Here is a 20,626-nt window from a genome sequence, read left to right as displayed (position 1 = left end):
AAACTTATTACCTGATGCTTTCTAGAATAAAACAACTCACATTGTTTTTAATGGTGCTCTGCGATTTCAGCCCCATAACACTTCTATGTTAACTCACATGGGCATTAGATGAGAAGAGATTGCTATGTGACTTTGGTAAAATGGTTTTGTTTTTTTTTTAACCCTCACCTCTCAGGTCATCCTTTCTGCCTCCTCCAAAAAGCATTTTATTCACACCCGAGTGTAGCAGAAACACACATTGACAGGCAGGGTTATATTTGCACATCTTTTCAAACGTTCACTTCACATGACAATGTCCCAAAGTAGCTCAAGAGCCTTTTCAGTTGGAGTCTTGCATGTTTTTTTAGTGTGCTTTTTGGCTCTATTGTAGCAAGTTTTGTTGACAAACATGCTGCAAAACACGCGGCTAGGAACTGTTATTGGGGTGTCATCAATAATTAGGTTGCATTCACATCTGCAAGGTTCCGAACATGCAGCAACCCACACAGAAAATGCATGCTTTGCTGCTTTTTGGAAACAAGCTGCAATCGTATTAGAGTTGCACCAAAGCAGTCCAGGAACTTTTTCCACTCTGAGTCGCATTGATTAGGACAGGCACTATTAAAAATAATGTGATTTCCCTTTATGGAAAAAAAAACCACATCAAAAACGGACTCGAACACATCAAAAACTTGCTTGCAGAAATGCATCCGAAACGCACCCAATCAATGAAAAAACATCTGAACGACAGAACAAAAAGCAGCTTTGTGAACGGAGCACGAAGAGTCCAAATTAAAATCAGCATATGGCAGGTGGAGATCAGAACAGCCCCCGATCTCATCATCTGGTCCCAAGTCACCTGGATCACAAGCGTACCATGCCCTTAACTTAGCAATTCAATGCAGGAGTCCATCAATTAACAGATACTCCTCACATCTCTGCTAAACCCACAATTGCTCTAGTAAGCAGCTGTGAGTTCAAATCAACCTTCTCACATCAGTGTTTTAATAGATGCGCTCATGACGGTCTCAAAGAAACGGTCATCATAGCGTTTATTTCCCAGACTATTACAGGGTTAAGCAGTCTCCTCTAACAAGAAAGGATAATCTATCAATGTGGTGATATCATGGGAGATAAACAGGTATAGAAGAAAAGTTGGCCAAGCACCCATTATTGTCTCAGAAGGATTGTGTCTCTCCCACAATGGATGGTGGTACTCTGTACAGCACTAGATGTTTCTGCTAGTGACCGTTCCTCCTGGACTAGGAATGGCCCTGACATACACTTCACACAACGTCATTTTTCAGTGTGTAGTATACACTGTAGCACAGGACCAGCTCACGACTTACTTGTTACTTTGCTCTCCAGTCCTGTAGAGAAAGGCATTTAGTGTTGCTCTCAGGTCTTCACTGATTTTCTCCTAAAAACAAAGTAAAGGAGACATATGTCCAGTCACATCTGTCTTTATTTAGCTGGTATCCTGCAATTTGCTCATGTGAGAAGACCAGGATTGTGTGTACAGATACCAACACTGTAACCCTGTCTGAAGTGCCTACCCACACTGTGGTTATTTGTCTTTGCTTTTTCGATAGTCTGCCTGCTTTCTGAGTACATTCTCTTTTTTGTGTGAAGTTATAGGGAATCATCAAGTGCATTTAAAATGTATCAGGGCACATTCCCATTTATGTAGAACAATAAAAACTGGCAATTTTGTAGTAGCTGTGTGGTTTAGAATGGCTTAGCTTGGACGGCCTGGAAGAGTAGTCACAAGGATCCATAGGGGCACTGTAATAGCTTGCATTATTGAATTCTCAAATACAGTGGGTGTAGCAAAAAAAAAAAAAAAATCACCCCCCTTTAAAATAATCACATTTTGTTGCTTTGCAGCATGAAATGAAGACAGACACAGTTTTTGATTTATCCAGCTTACTAGTGCAACTTATAACATCCAAGTGAAAGATACAACACCAACACCATCAACTTTAACTGAACTTGAGCAGTTCTAAAAAGAAGAGTGGGCAAATACTGCAAAGTCTAGATGTGCAAAAATTAGTAGAGACATATCCCAACAGACTAAAGGCTGCAATTAAAGCAAAAGTCGGTTCAGCAAAATACTGACACAAGGGGCGATCAATTTTTGTTTCTGGACAAAACAAAAATTGTGTGTCTTCATTTCAAGCTGCAAAGCAACAAAATGTTATTATTTTAAAGGGGGGTGATTCTTTTCTATACCCACTGTAAGTTAAAGTGGATGTAAACCCTCACATACCCAGCGAAGTGAACAGCTTCAGAGGATACGCAGAGATGAAACAAAACCTCCTACAAAAGTTTTACTTGTTTATCTGCTGTCTTCAGCTTTCTACACTCTTTAGAAAGTGCATTTTGTGTTCCAAATTTTGTTTCCTCATTCAGCAGTGGGTGTGGAGTCTGAGCTTACACTGTGTGAGAGCTGATTGGAGGAAAGGCACACAACACCCTCTCCACATAGTTACATAGTTAGTCAGGTTGAAAAAAGACACAAGTCCATCCTGTTCAACCATAAAAAAAAAAAATATATCGTACAATCCAATATACCCAATTCTATACCCACAGTTGATCCAGAGGAAGGCAAAAAACCTCAGCAGAGCATGCTCCAAATTGCTACAGCAGGGGAAAAAAATCCTTCCCGATTCCCCAAGAGGCAATCGGATTTTCCCTGGATCAACTTTACCTATAAATGTTAGTACCCAGTTATATTATGTACATTTAGGAAAGTATCCAGGCCTTTCTTAAAGCAATCTACTGAGCTGGCCAGAACCACCTCTGGAGGGAGTCTATTCCACATTTTCACAGCTCTTACTGTGAAGAAACCTTTCTGTATTTGGAGATGAAATCTCTTTTCCTCTAGACGTAAAGAGTGCCCCCTTGTCCTCTGTGTTGACCGTAAAGTGAATAACTCAACATCAAGTTCACTATATGGACCCCTTATATATTTGAACATGTTGAACATATTCCCCCTTATTCTCCTCTTCTCAATAGGCAAAGGAACAAAGAAACTTGCAGAGCGGTATTATGAATAGACCAGCTCTTTGCTTATCTCTAAGTCCCCTCCCTGACACAAATTTCCAGCTGCTTTTATCTCCTGTGTTGGAGAACTTGATCAGAAGTTATCATGCTGATAACAGAGAAAAGAGAAAAAAAAAAGGAGCAGCAGAAAGACATGGGACTTAGAGCTTTGGAGAGAGATGGGTAAACATTACAGATATAAGTGCCTAGGTCAGATTTTATGAATGGGGTTTACAACCACTTTAAGTAAGCCTTTCTGTTAGATAAAACATCTGCGGGAAGCCTGTAGGAAATATATTATATGATTAGGTCAATTTTAGCACAGCTATCTATTAAATAACATCCTCTGCTAACAGCGAAGGTGTGTTAACCCTCCTGAGTCTTTTAAGGAGTGCAATCTGATCTTTCTGAGGTTTAAGTCAACAGCCTGCACAAAGATGGAGCATTACCTTATATCAAGGTGTTTGCTTTTTGAAAGAAATAGAAGAATTCAATAAAATTTCATATTTATGTGAAAAAAGCCATGAAATTTTAGTACTGAACATAACTACTATATAAATACATAAAAACAATATGCATTCCCTTTACTAATCTTCTGAACTTCTGCATGAACGATTTCTAAAATGCAATCTGTTTATCTAGGTCACGACAAACATATTTATGAAACTGGATGACAAAGTAATTACATACCGTTGCTCTCTTCCTTAGGAAAGCATCTGCTTCATCCACAAAAAGCAAGAGGCTGTAAAAAGAGAGACAGGAATCAGCCAAAGAATCCTAAGCATTAGGGTTCATCAAGTCAGGAGTGTCAACAAGTACGCATAACGCTATGGAGGCCAGCCCAATCTAAGAGCCAAAAGACAATTTTATTGATAACTGTATGGGGCAAATACCTGCAAAAATAATATTCGGTTTGCAATTTCCTTTTTTTACATTTATTTACATTTTCCTCACATTTACATGCAGACAAGGCTATCTAGCATAACACTACCTAAGAGTGCTTACAATAATTAACTTTTATTTATATGGTTTAAACCTTCACCTTCCCAAAAAAAAAAAAAAAAAACTTATTTTAAATTGCTGCTTAAAAAAACGTTAGTTGGAGGTAGTGTTTTTTATTTGTTTAACCTCCCTGCCGATATTTCCGAGTGTGGCTCGGGGTTACATTTCAGAACCATTAGCAGTAACCCCGAGCCACACTCGGGATTACATCTCAAGATCCTGGTGCAGTGTAGTTACCTTGTCCCCAGGATCCTGCAATGTCCCCCCCGCTGTGTCTGCGGGCTGTGTTCTCCGCCTGATGCCCCATGTGTGCCAGGCTCTGTTCTCTGCGAGCGTTGCCATGCATGGGGGCGGAGCCTGGCGGCAAATTCAGAAAGTACAAAATTCATAACACATACAGTACACTGTAATCTTACAGATTACATTACTGTATCAAATCATTTCACATCCCTTTTGTCCCCAGTGCTTTGTTCAGTGCCCTTCATGCAGTTTTATATGATATATACTGTTCTTTCTGCCTGGAAATTGAGAATGTCCATAGCAACCAAAAAGTGTCCCTTTACGTCAAAAGTGGTTTTAGACCAGCTAGAAAACAGCAATAGTAAATTAGAACACTTGCAGAATTGAGTGATAGTGAATCGTGGGGAAATATATTTTATTACTATTATATTATTATTTTTTATAATTTATAGTTTTTTATATTATAATTTATGATTTCGTGTTTTGAACTTTTATCATACCCAGGATATCTACTAGACTCTTGTTTGGACAGATTTAGGTGAGTTATTACTAAGAATTACAAGCCTACAATATAAAACGCCAAATTTCTATGCAAAACAATGTACTGCTTTGAGATGCAAAAATCTGACATAATCATACTGCCAGAGAGGTTAAAGTGGAACTAAAGTTCTGCTGTTATTCACAAGAGAGCAGGAAGGTTTTTTTTTTTTTTCACTACAGAAGAGACATGTCTCTTCTGCAATAAAATTCACCTACGCATGCACAGCTCAGCTTACAGTGGCTGGTCAGCTTACAGTGGCTGGTCAGCTTACAGTGGCTGGTCCAACCCCCTGTAATGCTGGATTGGTGGCCTCCTCCGACACCATCCCAGACTGGTCAATGAAGATGGGCAAAAATCTGCATATGTATGAATCAGGGGATAAGTGCGGGAAACTATTAGCCAGCATGGTTAGAAACCACAAATCAGCGACCTATATCCCACATATTACCACCACAAGAGGCAAAAAAGTAACCTTATCCACACAAATCACTGAAGAATTTAAACAGTTCTATTCTAGTTTATGCAACTTGCCACAAGTGACTCCCCCATTACCAAGATAGAGAACTACATCATGTCCTCCCAAATGTCATCCCTCCCTCAGGAGATTAGAGAAGACCTAGACTCACCCATAACCTTGACAGAAGTCCAAAGAGCCATAAGGACAATGAAACCAGGTAAAGCCCCAGGTCCTGATGGCTATACACTACAATACTATAAAACCCTTTTTCCAATACTGGGACCCCGCATGGTCACATTGTTTAACATGATAGGGGCGGGTAAAGCCTTTGCTAGAGAAACTTTGGGTGCCCATATTTCGGTGATTCACAAGGAGGGGAAGGACCCGGCAGCATGTGGTAGCTACAGACCCATATCATTGTTAAATCTTGACCTTAAGCTATTCACTAAAATTCTGGCTGTTCGGCTGGCGCAGCACCTCCAGCAACTTATCCACCTAGACCAAGTTGGATTCATTCCTTCTAGGGAGGCCAGAGATAGCACTAAAAAGGTGCTAAATCTATTGCATGTCACTAGGTCTAGAAAAATTCCTTGTGTTTTTCTTAATACCGACGCCGAAAAGGCGTTCGACCGTGTAAGCTGGCAATTTATGTTTGCGGTACTCAGACACATAGGCCGGGGGGGGGGAGCGGTGATGCTTAGCCGAATAGCCGGTATATACTCCATCCCCACAGCACAGGTGAAGGCGAACTGAGTCCTGTGGGATCCCTTCCCAATAACAAATGGGACGAGACAGGGATGCCCTCTATCCCCTCTCCTCTTTGCCCTTTCTCTAGAGCCCTTTCTTTCCAAAATAAGATTAAACCCTGACATACAAGGAATATCAATTGGTCCCATGCAACATAAGATATCAGCCTATGCGGACGATTTGCTTTTTTCACTGACCAACCCGGTGGTGTCCCTACCCAATCTCCTCAGAGAATTTGAAATATATGGGAAGCTGTCAAACCTAAAAATTAATTTCTCCAAGTCAGAGGTGATGGGAATATCTATACCAGCCAACAGCCTTCCAAATTTGCAATCGAGCTTTAGATTCAGGTCGACTGATTCCGCCTTGTCTTACTTAGGCACGAGAATACCACCAGATCCGGCCCTATTATATGACAGCAATTTTCCTCCCCTACTAATTAAGACTAGAACATTACTGGATAATTGGAATACAGGACTACACTCCTGGTTTGGGCGGTGTAACTTAATCAAAATGAGTATATTACCAACATTTTTATACCTCTTCCAAGCCCCTACATACTTTAAACAAGTGCAAACTCTTTTTAATCGCTTTGTTTGGGCACATAAAAAACCTCACATCCCAAGATCTCAGCTATCCATACCAAAACACTATGGGGGTGTTGCGCTTCCAGACATCCGGAAATATTACCAAGCAGTCCATCTAGGTAGAGTGGTAGATTGGCACCGACATAAGGAGTCTAAACTATGGGCACAAACAGAACATCATCAAACAAATATACCTTTACAGACGGCAATGTGGTGCTGCGACACCCTTCCGTTAGAATTGAAGTCTCATCCTTTTATAGGAAACACTATTAAGCAATGCCTTCGGGCAACGTTACAGACCTCCTTGATGACCAAAGAATCTCCTTTGACCCCGATTCTGGGAAACCCCAAATTTCCCCCTGGGATCTCATCTGGGCATTTTCAGGCATTAAGGAGTTCTAACTGCGTTGGAGCTTCGCAATTTGTGAAACAAGATAAATGGCCCTCCATTTCAGAACTAGTGGACCCGACAGGCCCATTCAAACTTGTATTTTGGAGCGCAGTACAAATCCACCATTTTCTTAAGGCAATTCCGAACCCTCATTCTTACAATAGACCCCTGACCACATTTGAAGAAATATGCTCAGACACAGAACCACTACCACAGGTTTTATCCAAGATGTACACCTTATTAAACACACCTCCACAAACACCTAGCTTGCCATGTATCACAAAGTGGGAAACAGACCTTCAGCGTACTTTTACGGCAGTCCAGAAACAAAACATGATCGCTCTCTCCCTTAAATCCTCAATATGCACTAAAATTCAAGAGATGAATTACAAGATCCTGACGAGGTGGTACTTAACACCTAGTCGCTTACATACCATGTTTCCTGATACGTCAAAATACTGCTGGCGATGTCAGGAGGAGGAGGGAACGATACTACACATGTTTTGGTCCTGTCCTAGACTGACAAATTTCTGGACTGCAGTCCGTTCTATTTCCCAAAAATTCACTGACTTTCAGATTCCGAACGACCCGGCATTTTTTCTACTCCACATATCTAACATAACGCTCAAAACATAAAAAAATCCTTACTACGCCATCTAACAAATACAGCGAAGTCCTGCATCCCCATGCTCTGGAAGCAGCAATCCCCACCAACCACATCGATGTGGCTATGGAAAGTAGAGGACATAAACAAAATGAAAGATCTCATAATGACGGCCCAAGATAGACAAGCAATTTATAAGAAAACTTGGACGCTCTGGAATATGTTCAAATATTCAGAAGAAGGAAAAGCCCTTTTTGGGAATCCAAACCACTAGCAACTTATGGCCCATCTGATATAGGATGACTTACTTAAATAGGAGGCCCCCGCTTGCCTCCCCTCAACCCCCCCCCCAAATCTTCCCTCCCCCCATCTTTTTTCTTTTCTATTATTTTCTATCTCTCTATATCGTTCTCTAGTTGCTGCCTCCTGACTGATGTGGATAGGTCTTCACACAAAAGACTTGATATTCAGCTGGAGATCTAGACCGCTGGTCTCTACATGTATCCACAGAGTTTGAAGTTTTGAGATGGAGTAACAAAGAAAACATGTACGTTTCAATAATAGTAGCATAAAAACAGAACTTGTTCAACAAGTCTTCCAAATGTATTATGTATTATTAAGATGTAATGTCGGGAGGCTGCGACCCCCCCTTCTGTTTTGTACCACTGTGGCATTTTTTGGGCTCTGCCCTTTCCTTGAAAACTAATAAAATATATATTTGAAAAAAAAAATCTGCATATGCAGAAGGTGCCAGCGCCAGCCAGTTCAGCTTTAAGACTACACGTCTACCTAAGATTGCTGTGTTTAAAAGGTGACAATGCTGCTGCACAGCAAACAGCATTGTCACCCGATTTAAATAAGTGAGAAATCAATGGGTCTAGTAGTGAGATCAACACGTATTAAAATTATGTTACAGGAGGGTTTACAGGAAAAAACAAACTGCTGTGTTAAAGTGGTTGTAAACCCTTACATATACCCAGTGAAGTGACTGGCTTCAGGTGATACCCACAGATGAAACAAATCATCCTTCATAAGTTGTACACATTTATCTGCAGTCTTCTCTACAGCTCTTCAAAGTTCACAATTTAAAAAGCTTCTGAGCTGTCAGAAAAAAAGGGGACAGAGAGCTGGAGTTAAACACTGCAGAGCTCAGTGAGGAGAGATGCGAGAGCTGATTGGAGGTAAGGGACTCCTTCACACAGCTCTCAGGAAGAGAGCAGAGCCTGTAAATCAGCTGGAGCTCCCTCCCCGTCATCTTTTTTCTCTTGGTTTCAGGAAAACTTGTCAGAAGTGATTCATGCTGATAAAGGAATGAAGCAGCAGACAGAAATATCACTTAGTGCTCTTAACTGAGAAAAAACAAACTTTAGAGGGATATGCTTTGTTCCTATTTCATGTCTGAGGTTTACAACCACTTTAACGCTAGTGACAGACTTCATCATATCTGACTTACTTCAATTTTTGACTTTGTTCATTGTTCCACTTCCGTGTTCTGCCTCTAGTGCCCGCGATCGCTCCCGTCAGCCATGAGCATCTGTACCCCCCCCGCAGTGCAGCGGGCGCGCGTGCCTGCTACCCCGATCCCACAAGCCAATGTATAGCTACGACGGCTCGTGGGATCGTGCCGACCTGCCACAGTACAATGACGGTGGCTGGTCGGCAATCGTTTAAGGCCTCATGCACACTGGACGTTATAATAACGTTATAAAAACACCAGTAGCTTTGCAGTGAGTTTTTCAACGTTTTTCATGTTTTTGCAATAGCTTTTTTTTTTTTTTTTTCAATGAAATAAAAAATGTTTCAAAAAACGCTGCCAAGAAGCACTTGAGCGTTTATTGGCATTTTTTTTGACGTTCGGGCATTTTTACAGCTGAAAAACTCTGCTCATAACCCACTAGTTTTGGTGTTTTTGTTTTTTTACAGCCAAAAAACCCCCTAGCCAAAAACAGTTGATAACAGCCTATGTGTGCATGGACACATAGGATAACATGGTGGAGAGTTTATGGACTGTAGAAAAAACACACATCTAAAGCCGAAAACAGCAGCTGTAAAAACTTCAAAAAATGTCCAGTATGCATGAGGCCTTAAAGTCCCACTTAAAAGGAGACACAAACACATTTTTGCAATTTTTTTATTAAAACGAACACCCTCTTCTGAAGGCCTGCAGGATCCCTCCTGCACCCGATCACTAGGGGTTTGGCTTAAACTTTGGAGACAAGCCAAATATCTCAGCTTCAGAAAACGTTTTGTGTACAGTTTATATCCTGAGGTCTAAGCCGACCTGCCACTACAAAATGGTAGAAAAGTTTCTGCTTGGGCCAGAAAGACAAGACAGGTGCTCCCCCTTTCCTATGGGTGGCACGGTCACTTTATTTCCTCTGTGCAGCAATGCCTGTGAAACACTGCAATTGGACTTAAGTCAAATCCAGTAAGTTTAAGTTTATTCTTTTTTAGGAATTTTCACACCTAGTAAACCTCTAATATTTCTGCAGGTAGGATATCAGCATCCTCTAACCCAATTCCATCATTATACAACTTAGCGGATTCTTTAAAATGTCCCAAACTATTATTGTCTGAGCTTGCCATTTACCAATGGGAGTCAATGGAAGCAGTGTTGTGTCTCTGCCCATCCTACCACAACATCAAAATGCAGGAAGGACATCTTCTCCTGGTTAGCGGAAGCAGAGGTCTTTTTTTTTCCCGTTCTCGACTCAGACCTTTTCATCTGTGGCAATTTGAAGAGGTGGTGTGACCACACAACAATACTAATATGCAGTATATTTTTTTTTTTTATTCTACATGTATCATAGCTACAAGGAACCAGGCACAGGGGTTATTATGTGTTCAGTTAAAGTGACTGTAAAGTCAAGTTTTTTTTCTCTAAAAAGAACAAACATCTCATACTTACCTGCCCTGTGAAGTGGTTATGTACAGAGCAGCCCGGAACTTCTGGGTCTTTCTTCGGCTCTCCTGGCCCCTCCCTCCTGTCGAGTGCCCCCACAGCAAGCAGCTTGCTATTGGGGCACCCAAGCTGAGTCACAGCTCCCTGTGTCCATTCAGACATAAAGCCCAGAGTTGGCCGAACCCCACTCACTTCTGATTGGCTGACTGATTGACAGCAGCAGGAGCCAATCAGGAGAGTCCAGTATGGCCGAGGAACTCATGGACATCGCTGGAGAAAGATGGGGCTCAAGTAAGCACAGTTTTTTTTTCAGCTGAAGGCATTCAGCTAAAAAAACCCTTCTGCCTTTACAACCCCTTTAAGACCCAAATCTGTGTGGAGAATAATTCCCAATCGTATTACTCACTTTCTACACAGTCTCTTGATTACTCACCCACGTTTGCTAGTGCTTGCCCAGTCAAACACTTTGTGCATTGCAGTAACTCCATCTCGCCCCATGGGGGCGACATCACCACCAGTCATGATGGCGTAATCCATACCAGAATGCGTGGCTAATTTCTACAGAGAAATGAAAAAAAAAAAAAAAAAAAAAAAATCATAAAAATATGATCACGCAATACACTGAGGGCAATATGTTCAAATTAATATAAAAACTTTTGGTTTGCAATGCTTCTTATACTCCAGACACTGAGCCAACATAGCAGAAAGGCTTCTGATCTCAGGAGACATTCATTTCTCACAGGCGACTCCATCAATGATCTTGTTAACCATTCTCTAATGCCCACAAGGGAACACGCTCATAAATCTCTCTTTTGGGAAGAGAGGGTGGGGGAGCTATCAAACTCATCAACCAGAGTGCTGTGTCTACGTGTCACATAAATATAGCCCATTTCTCAATTAGAAAGACGAGCGCACAGGGTAGCAACACAGCTCACATTGTCAGCCCACAAATCAATAGGCACGATTTCTGCACAACGCTGTACAGTAAACCGATCACTGTGCAAATTACACAGCGCATGAGCCAGGCAGGCAAAACCAGACAGGCAATTATATTAACCCCTATATCACTATACAAATTAAAAGACAAGAAGTCTTAAAAAGCTGAGTGGGGTTAATGAAAATCCTCCTCAAGAAAGAAATAGAATGCGGTGAAGGAGGAGGGAAGGGAAAGCAGGCTGTGTACTTTGTACAATAAAGGGAATAGTCAGGGCTTGACATATACTGTACAAAGAACTACAAATATTAGAATCAAATTTACCTGCATAACTATATATTTTTGGAGGCAGTACAGTGGGCTAAGTGGTTCGCACTTCCGCCTAGCAACACTAGGGTCGTTGGTTTGAATTGCAACCACGACCGTACCCACACAGAGTTTACGTGTTCTCCCTGTGCCTGCAAGGGTTTTCTCCGGGTACTCCAAAGACATGCTGGTAGGTTATTGGCTCCTGTCTAAATTGGCCTCAGTATGTATTGGTTTGAATGTGAGTTAGAGATCTTAGATTGTAAGCTCCTAAAGGGAATTAACCCATGTGAATGTAAAATAAATATGTGAAGTTCTGTGTAAATTGACAGCGCTACATATGTACCTGTAATAAATAATATAAATTTGTCCCTTTACTAACTTCAATGCGACTCTTCAGCTTGAAAGTCAGAGGTCACAGCTGCTGCCCTATCAACATCCTGTCTACACATTTGTCTCATAGCTGCTTTGTGTGTGTGGTTAGGTATATGACAAGTCATAAGCTATCCAACTTCACGGACCTCTGACCCCTGACTCTTAGGCTTCATGGACATGACTGTTTAGGGGTCATGCAGCATTCAGCCTGCGTAACCACAAACCCAGGACCTGCAGCTGCCGTGTACAGCCGCTCATTGAGATGAATTAGAAGTTGCGGCTGTACATGATTATGCACCAGGGGGTGCGTCATGCACTTGCATGGACGTATCTGCTTATGGATCATGTGTCCACGCTTGTTAAGAGCGCCTGGCGCAAACCATGGCATATAACTGCATCTTCTGATTCATGTGATTATGCAGGCTATGTCCCCTGTACAGCCGTGAGCATAAAAAAACTTTAGGCTGAGGAGTCAGTAAATCCATATAGCCAATAAAAAAATCAAAGTGGCAAATGTTAAATAAGCCTTTGCAATAATTTTTTTTAGAGACCCAGCCAGTTCAATATTAAAAATCAAAATGGCAGATACCTCAAAGAGCAGGTCCCTCCATAGAAGAGGCATTAAACTTTACCTTTACAGTGACCTGCATCTCCAACCTTTCCTTGATTACAGCACAGTAGCCTCTGTCAGACTCTACATGAGAGAAACCACCATTGTTGCATTCTGTGGTTTCTTCTTCCGAACGCTATCCCACTACAGGACACAGCAGTGATGTAGGGGTCAGAAGATAGAACCACAGCACCTAGGAGGAACAGGCATCGGACACTCCTGGAAGTGTTGAATGCTGAAGAATGATGGAGGCTGCATGGCTGGAACTAGAGGAAGGTAGGAGACATGGGCCGAGCTGGTATAATTACTCTTCTATTGCAGAGACCTAAAATATAAATAAAGAACAGCGCCCCTAAACGTGCTATAGATTAATACCAATTAGCTGCTGCCATCAATTTTGGTGCCTACCCAAGCTATTAAGTGCACACTGTGTTGAGGCGCTAGCTTAAAGTGATTATAAAGTCTATTTTTTTCCTATAAAAATAACAAACGTGTTATACTTACCTGCTGTGTTGCAGTGGATTTGCACAGAGCAGCCCGGATCCTCCTCTTCTGTGCTCCTGGCCCCTTCCTCCTGTTCAGTGCCTCCAGAGCAAGCTGCTTGCTCTGGGGGCACCCAAGCCAAGTCACAGCTCCCTGTGTACATTCAGACACGGAGCCCCGACACAGCCCCGCCCCTCTCTCTTCTGATTGGCTAGCTGACTGACAGCAGCGACAGCCAATGACGCCGCTGAAGTGTCTCAGCTAATCAGGAGGTAGAATCTCGGACAGCTAAGACACTCGTGGCCATCGCTGGACAGAGAGAGACCTCGGGTAAGTGTTGGGGGGGGCGACTGCTGCACACAGAAGGCTTTTTGCATTAAGATAAAAAAACTTCTGCCTTCACAACTTCTTTAAAATAAAAAAATATGCAAAATGACCACATGTAATACGTGTGATAAAAATAACAAATCCGTGCAATCAATGAATTTCCAAGTAACACAATACGAAGTCCCGAAAACAAAATGAACAAATGATCCGCTTCTTTCCTTTCACCTGTGCATTAGTGAAACATGCTTTTCTTAATTTACAGTGCTTCAAACATAAGTGTTCCACCACCTAATGTAAGGGGGGGCCACCAGGACCCTCACTGCTTTATAATGACAAATCTTAGGTATGATTAATGCTTGGCATCCACTTCCTTTCCTCTCAAATGCAATGTCACCATCAGAAATAGCCAGAATGAGAAAGCAACAATGCAACGATCGTGCAATACTTTTTTAAAAAATTGACAGACATTAAAAAGCGTGCAAGTGCACTCACATTTCCTAGTGCCATGAAGCGGCACCCACTATAGAAAGCTTGGATGGTTACAGTACTTGCCGCTGCTCGTCATACTGAGCTAGTGTGCGTTCCACCTGAGCTGGACATTACGTATGTGAAAATCCAGAAATTACGCTGCTCATAAGAAGAATGCATTTCACCGGAAGGCGCCAGCAAGACAAACGCCGGCAAGTACTGTAACCATACATGCTTTATATAGTGGGTGCCGCTTCATGGCACAAGGAAATGTGAATGTACTAACACGCTTTTTAATGTCTATCAATTTTCAATAAACGTTTTGCACAATCGTTGCATTGTTGCTTTGTCATTCTGGGATATTTCTAATGGTGACACTGGATTTGAGAGGAAAGGAAGTGGATGCCAAGCATTAATCATACCTAAGATTTGTCATATAAAACGGTGGCCTGGTGGCCTGAGACTATCTGGTGAGTGGTTCCCCTTACATTAGGTGGTGGAACACTTATGTTTGAAGCACTGTATATTAAAGGGGGTGTAAAGTCTCAAGGTTTTTCACCTTAATGCCCTTAATTAAAGGTGAAAAACCTTCTGTGCTGCAGCTGTCCCCCAGAGCCCCCCCCTTTTCTTACCTGATCCTGTTAGTTCCAGTGATGAGCACAAGCCCAGCAACTCCAGCTGCTGTCTGTCCACATTGGATAGATTGAAAACAGCAGAAGCCATTGGCTCCCGCTGCTGTCAATCAAATCCAGTGACATGAGCAGGGGGCTGGGCCAAGTCCTGCTGTCTGTGTCAATGGACGCAGCAGCAGGACTCGTGAACACACCCGCACTGGTGCCCACATGGAAAGCGGCTCTCCGTGGGTGCACCCGATCAAAAGTAGGGGCCAGGAGCGCCGCCGGGGTAGCCCACAAGAGGAGGATCGAGGCTGCTCTGTGCAAAACCCTTGCACAAAGCAGGCAAGTATAACATGTTATTTTTTTTAAAACAAAACAAACCTTTACAAATCACTTAAAAAAAAAAAAAAACATGTATCATTATTGCACATGTGGTAAAATAAATGAATTGCACGGATTTGTTATAATTTATCAGGCGTATTACATGTGGTCATTTACATATTTTTTATTTTAAGCTAGTGCCTCAACACAAAGTACACTGCCGACAAGACCTGCCATTCGGATTTGTTTGGAGAACTGACAGGATCCCTTTAAGACTAAATGCTGAAATTCATGCAGATGTCTAAATATAACTGGTTCTCTTTAGTGAAGTTTTGAAATGCCAGAAAAAAAATTAAAAAGAAAATGCCATTGTAAATGTTACCAGTGTGCAAACCTATATACATTCATGAATAGTGGGCCGTGGCACTCAACAAGCTTACCTACAGTAGGTCTTGTTTTCATACCTTCTCAGGCATTGTCCATAAAATAAAAACCCAGCAGGGAGAGTGGAATCCCCTACTATGTGGTGTGAATACCTGGAAACTCAGATCTCCCCACCAATTGGGAGTAGTGGAATCCCCTACTATGTGGTGTGAATACCTGGAAACTCAGATCTCCCCACCAATTCCCTGAGAGATATTAAAGCGGGGTTCCACTCAAATTTTTAACTTTTATTTAATCTTACCCCCTTCAGTTAATTGCATGGATGTTCAAATGCCGCACAAAAATTTTTTTATCGCTGTAATTACCTTTATATTGTACTTTATTGTGGCACTTCCTGTCTCTCCTCCCATGGGAGTAGGCGTGTTTATTGCCTTTCCCCAGCGCCGCACTGTTTCCTGGGAGCTTAGTGTCAGGCATCCCAAGATTCAGTGCGGAAACAATGATCATACGTGTGAACAAGCTGTGAATGAACAGCATTCACTGCATCCAGGAAATCAATGCTTGTGGGCTTCACATGCCCACAAGCAAGATGGAAACAGCCAGCATCACAATTTTTAAGTTATTCATCAGTACGAAAACAGAGGCGGAAATATTACACCCAAACTGTGAGTATTATTTTGGAGTTAGCAAAGTGTCTCAATGACCTAAAAAAAAAAAAAAAAAAAAAAAAAAAAAAGATTGGTCGCCGGACTCCCGCTTTAACTGTGGGCTGGTTTCTACCATAATCGACCAAAAGCTATCAAAATAACAGGTTTGAGGGCCTTGGCTCTGAGATTTAACTAAAGCCCAGACTGGCTTATCCCATTACCTTGGCAAATAGTGTTTTTCCAGTCCCTGGAGGACCATACATTAAAATATTCCTGTAAAGACCTTTGTTCCTCTTTGTATTCCTTGTGGCAATGGCAATGTCCCTCACCCGTTCCTCTAGTTTTGGCTGAAACAAAAGAGAAATAACAGATCAGACCACAATTTTAAAACTTCGCTCACTGAAAAATAGTACAGGTACAAAAATGAATAGTGTTCCAAAAGGAGGAGGTGCAGAAATCAGTTAGTATAACTTATAATCCACCTTTACCTCCCAACATGCAGTCTAGTGTCAAACACTCTGTGCTCAGCACACCACGCTCACTCACAGCACATTATACACAGAGCAAAAGGAATGAAAGTATGCATTGCATCATGGGGGTATAGTTTTTTTTCATGGTTCAGTGCAACTCTGTTTAGACAGTCAAGGAGGATAAATAGAAATCCAAATTTCCCCACATTTACTAATATAAAGTGGTATAGCAATACTGAAAGAGAGAGGATTCTTTCGCAGAAAGGGATGTCGTTTCATAAAGAGTTTTAAAAATAAAAGCCAAAAATAAAATAAAAATGAAGCGCCAATGAAAAGAAAATGACAAAAATCAGCTCTTGGTTGGATATTCACCTTCAATTTATAGAGATTTTCCCCACAGTACTTTTTCTGAAAGACTTGTCCTCAGTGTGATGGCCAGTGTCACTCAGCCCACTTCCTCTGGACCCAGGTCTTACTTGACTTGCCCCCAAGCCTGCTACTGGACAGTGAAAGGAGATGCAGCACAGAGATGAGCTCATCTTTTCGTTAGTCTGCTCTCTCCCCCCATTACCAATTGATTGGCTTCTTTTACAGCTTCGTTCTCTTACGCCTTCAGCCCTGCTGTACAGGGGACTGCAAAAAGCTGTCTTCTAATTGTGCTCCAGTGTTTTATTCTGTAGGGACATAGCGGCTGGTGGGAGAAACCACAGCACCCAGTGGGGAATATGCCAACAAACACATTCACAGCAGTGTCCATCCGATAGCAGTGGGAAGTTAAGGAAGGATTTACTCACTCTTTGCTAGCAAGATAAGTATAAAAATATTTTTACAGGGGCCGGTATCTAAGTAATGCGCTGACAGGATCACTGTAAAGTGCAAAGAGTGCTTCCTTAGACATAAGAAGATAAGTTCCAGACTTTATGGACTAGATCAATAACAGTCACAAGCCACTTGAGGAGAAATATACACCGGTTGATTTTATGGCAGCCTTTCCACACAAGCTTGTTAAAAGGTGTAAGGGTCCACTCAACCATTTAATCTTCTCACCAAGCAACACAGGGATGACACCCGATGCTTAATGGTGACAAAAGGAACTGTAAAGGTACCATAGCAAATAAGATGGCAAAAGCAGGTATAGTGCCTAATACTTAAAGGTGCACTCACCTTAAGCGTCAGTAAGAATAGGAAGTATCTAAACCCAAGAAAACCAAAATTAAAAAAGTTGAGTTTACCAGTCCTTAGATGTGGTGGGCTGTATTAATTTTCTTTAACCGCTTGCCGACCGGCTCACGCCGATATACTTCGCGGCAGAAGGGCACGAACAAGCATACTAAAGTACCTGTAATAAAAATGCCATAAAACTATCCCCTATTTTGTAGACGCTATAACTTTGGCGCAAACCAATCAATAAACGCTTATTGTGATTTTTCTTACCAAAAATATGTAGAAGAACACGCATCGGCCTAAACTGAGGAAAAAAAAAATGTTTTTTTATATATTTTTTGGGGGATATTTATTATAGCAAAAGGTAAAAAATAATGTGTTTTTTTTCAAAAGTGTTGCTATTTTTTGGTTTATAGCGCAAAAAATAAAACCGCAGAGGTGATCAAATACCACCAAAAGAAAACTCTATTTGTGGGAAAAAAAGGACGTCAATTTTGTTTGGGAGCCACGTTGCACGACCTCGCAATTGTCGGTTAAAGCAGCACAGTGCCGAATCGCAAAAAGTGCTCTGGTCTTTTGCCAGCCAAATGGTCTGGGGGTGAAGTGGTTAAATTTGGGATTTGTTTCTTGAATTTGAAGAAAGCCTGAGTATAGGTCTGTGTTAGTCCCATGCATGTCTGAATCTACATACTGTTGACTGTCTCACTACCCTCTACTGGAAGTCTATTTCAATCATCAACGATAAGATTAGTTTTGAACTTTTCTCCTGGTAACTTGAAGTCATGTCCCTGTGCTCTTGATCATAGGTTTATTTTACTGTTCTCCTGAACCTTACTCACGCCCTTGTACAGTGTACAGTGCCTTGAAAAAAAGTAATCATACCCCTTGATATTTTCCACATTTTGTCATGTTACAACCAAAAACATACATTTATTTTATTGGGATTTTTTAGGAAAACCCAATAGAAAGTGGCACATAATTGTGAATTGGAAGGAAAATTATCTTAAAATAATACGTGAAAAGTGTAGTGTGTATTTGTATTCACCTCCCCTTAGTCAATACTTAGTAGAACCACCTTTTGCTGAAACTACAGCTGCAAGTCTTTTTGGAGATGTCTTTACCAGCTTTGCACATCTAGGAGAGTGACATTTTTGCCCATTATTCTTTGAAAAATAGCTCAAGCTTTGTCAGATTGGATGGAGAGCATCTGTGAACAGCAATTGTCAAGTCTTGCCACAGATTCCCAATTGCATTTAGGTCTGGACTTTGACTGGGCCATTCTAATACATGAATATGCTTTGATCCAAATCATTCCATTGTAGCTCTGGCTGTATGTTTAGAGTCGTTGTCCTGCTGGAAGGTGACAAGGCGCAAGTCTTTTGCAGACTCTGACAGGTCTTCTTTTAAGATTGTAGGTTTGCAGTCATGCCACATTCTTTCCATTTTCAGATGATGGATTGAACAGTGCTCTGTGAGATGTTCAAAGCTTGGGATATTTTTTTTAAACATAACCCTGCTTTAAACTTCTCCACAACTTCCCTGACTTGTCTGGTGTGTTCCTTGGCCTTCATGATGCGGTTTGTTCACTAAAGTACTCTAACAAACCTCTGAGGGCTTCACAGAACTACTGTATTTATACTGAGAGTAAATTACACACAGGTGGACTTTACTAATTAAGTGACTTCTGAAGGCAATTGGTTCCACTAGATTTAAATTAGGGGTATCAGAGTAAAGGGGGCCGAATACAAATGCACGCCATACTTTTCAGATATTTATTTGAAAACCGTTTATCATTTTCCTTCCACTTCACAATTATGTGCCATTTTGTGTTGGTCTATCATATAAAAGCCCAATAAAGTACATTTTATGTTTTTGGTTGTAACACGACAAAATTAATACTGTATTTATAGGTTTCAGTCACGTCTCCTCTTTCTCTTCATTCCTCAAAACTCTAAATATTAAGTTCCTAAAGTCTCTCCCGATAGGTTTTAGTTCCCAGAACTTTCACCAATTTTGTTGTCTCTGGACTTGTTCCATCTTATCAATATCTTTTTGGAAGTGAGGTCTCCAGAACTGTATTATGAATTACCTCATTCCTTTTGCTGGGGATCCCTCTAATGATACTCAAAAAATCTACATGGGAGAATTATGGCCTCCTTCCTCTCGCTGGAGATCTCTCCAGCAAGAACTTAAAGCGGTGCTCTGCCTTGGGGGAAATAAACAAATACTGTAGCTGCCAACTTTTAAAATTGGGACCATTACCTGTCCAGGGAGCCCACAATGTCAGCAACCCAGCCAATCCTTGGATCAGCTGTCGGGTGCTGCCGCCGCCATTCATCGTAAGGGAAACCGGCAGTGAAGCCTTTCAGAAGCGCAAGGTCTCTAACATCGACCAGATCTGTGATGTCATCATGGAGGAGTGGAAGAGGACTCCAGTGGCAACCTGTGAAGCTCTGGTGAACTCCATGCCCAAAAGGGGGTTAAGGCAGTGCTGGAAAATAATGGTGGCCACACAAAATATTGACACTTTGGGCTCAATTTGGATATTTTCACTTAGTGGTGTACTCACTTTTGTTTCCAGCAGTTCAGACATTAATGGCTGTGTGTTGAGTTATTTTGAGGGAACAGCAAATTTACACCGTTATACAAGCTGTATACTCACTACTTTTACATTGTAGCAAAGTGTCATTTATTCAGTGTTGTCACATGAAAAGATGTAATAAAATATTTACAAAACTGAGGGATGTACTCACTTTTGTGAGATACTGTACATCTTTAGTTATCATTAGATGAATCACCAGTAGGGGAAAAGGAGGTCCTGATTCCTGTATGCAGATCTTTAGTCGTCACTAGAGGGATCGCTAGCAGGAAGAAAAGGGTCATAATTCCCCTATAAATATCTTTGTACACTACTAAAGAGCTCGTCTGTAGGAGGAAAGAGGTCTTAAAGTGGTTGCAAAGGCAGACGTTTTTTTACTTTAACGCATTCTATGCATTAAGGTAAAAAAATACCTTCTTGGTACAG

General features: G+C 41.4%; 1 protein-coding gene across 1 annotated transcript in view; it reads right to left on the bottom strand.

Moving 5' to 3' along the window:
* The window catches only part of ATAD3A (ATPase family AAA domain containing 3A), a gene marked incomplete at its 5' end in the record, with an annotated part of 141,745 nt that overhangs the window by 66,382 nt on the left and 54,737 nt on the right, over positions 1–20,626 (bottom strand). The window contains 4 exon segments of the mRNA XM_073602890.1: positions 1,329–1,399; positions 3,715–3,766; positions 10,929–11,053; positions 16,189–16,314. Coding sequence (XP_073458991.1) covers positions 1,329–1,399; positions 3,715–3,766; positions 10,929–11,053; positions 16,189–16,314 — 374 coding nt within the window.

The sequence above is a fragment of the Aquarana catesbeiana genome, linkage group LG10, assembly GCF_042186555.1.
Source record: "Aquarana catesbeiana isolate 2022-GZ linkage group LG10, ASM4218655v1, whole genome shotgun sequence".
Lineage (NCBI taxonomy): Eukaryota > Metazoa > Chordata > Amphibia > Anura > Ranidae > Aquarana > Aquarana catesbeiana.
The sequence above is the reverse complement of the archived record's forward strand: the minus strand, read 5'-3'. Positions and strand labels throughout refer to the sequence as shown.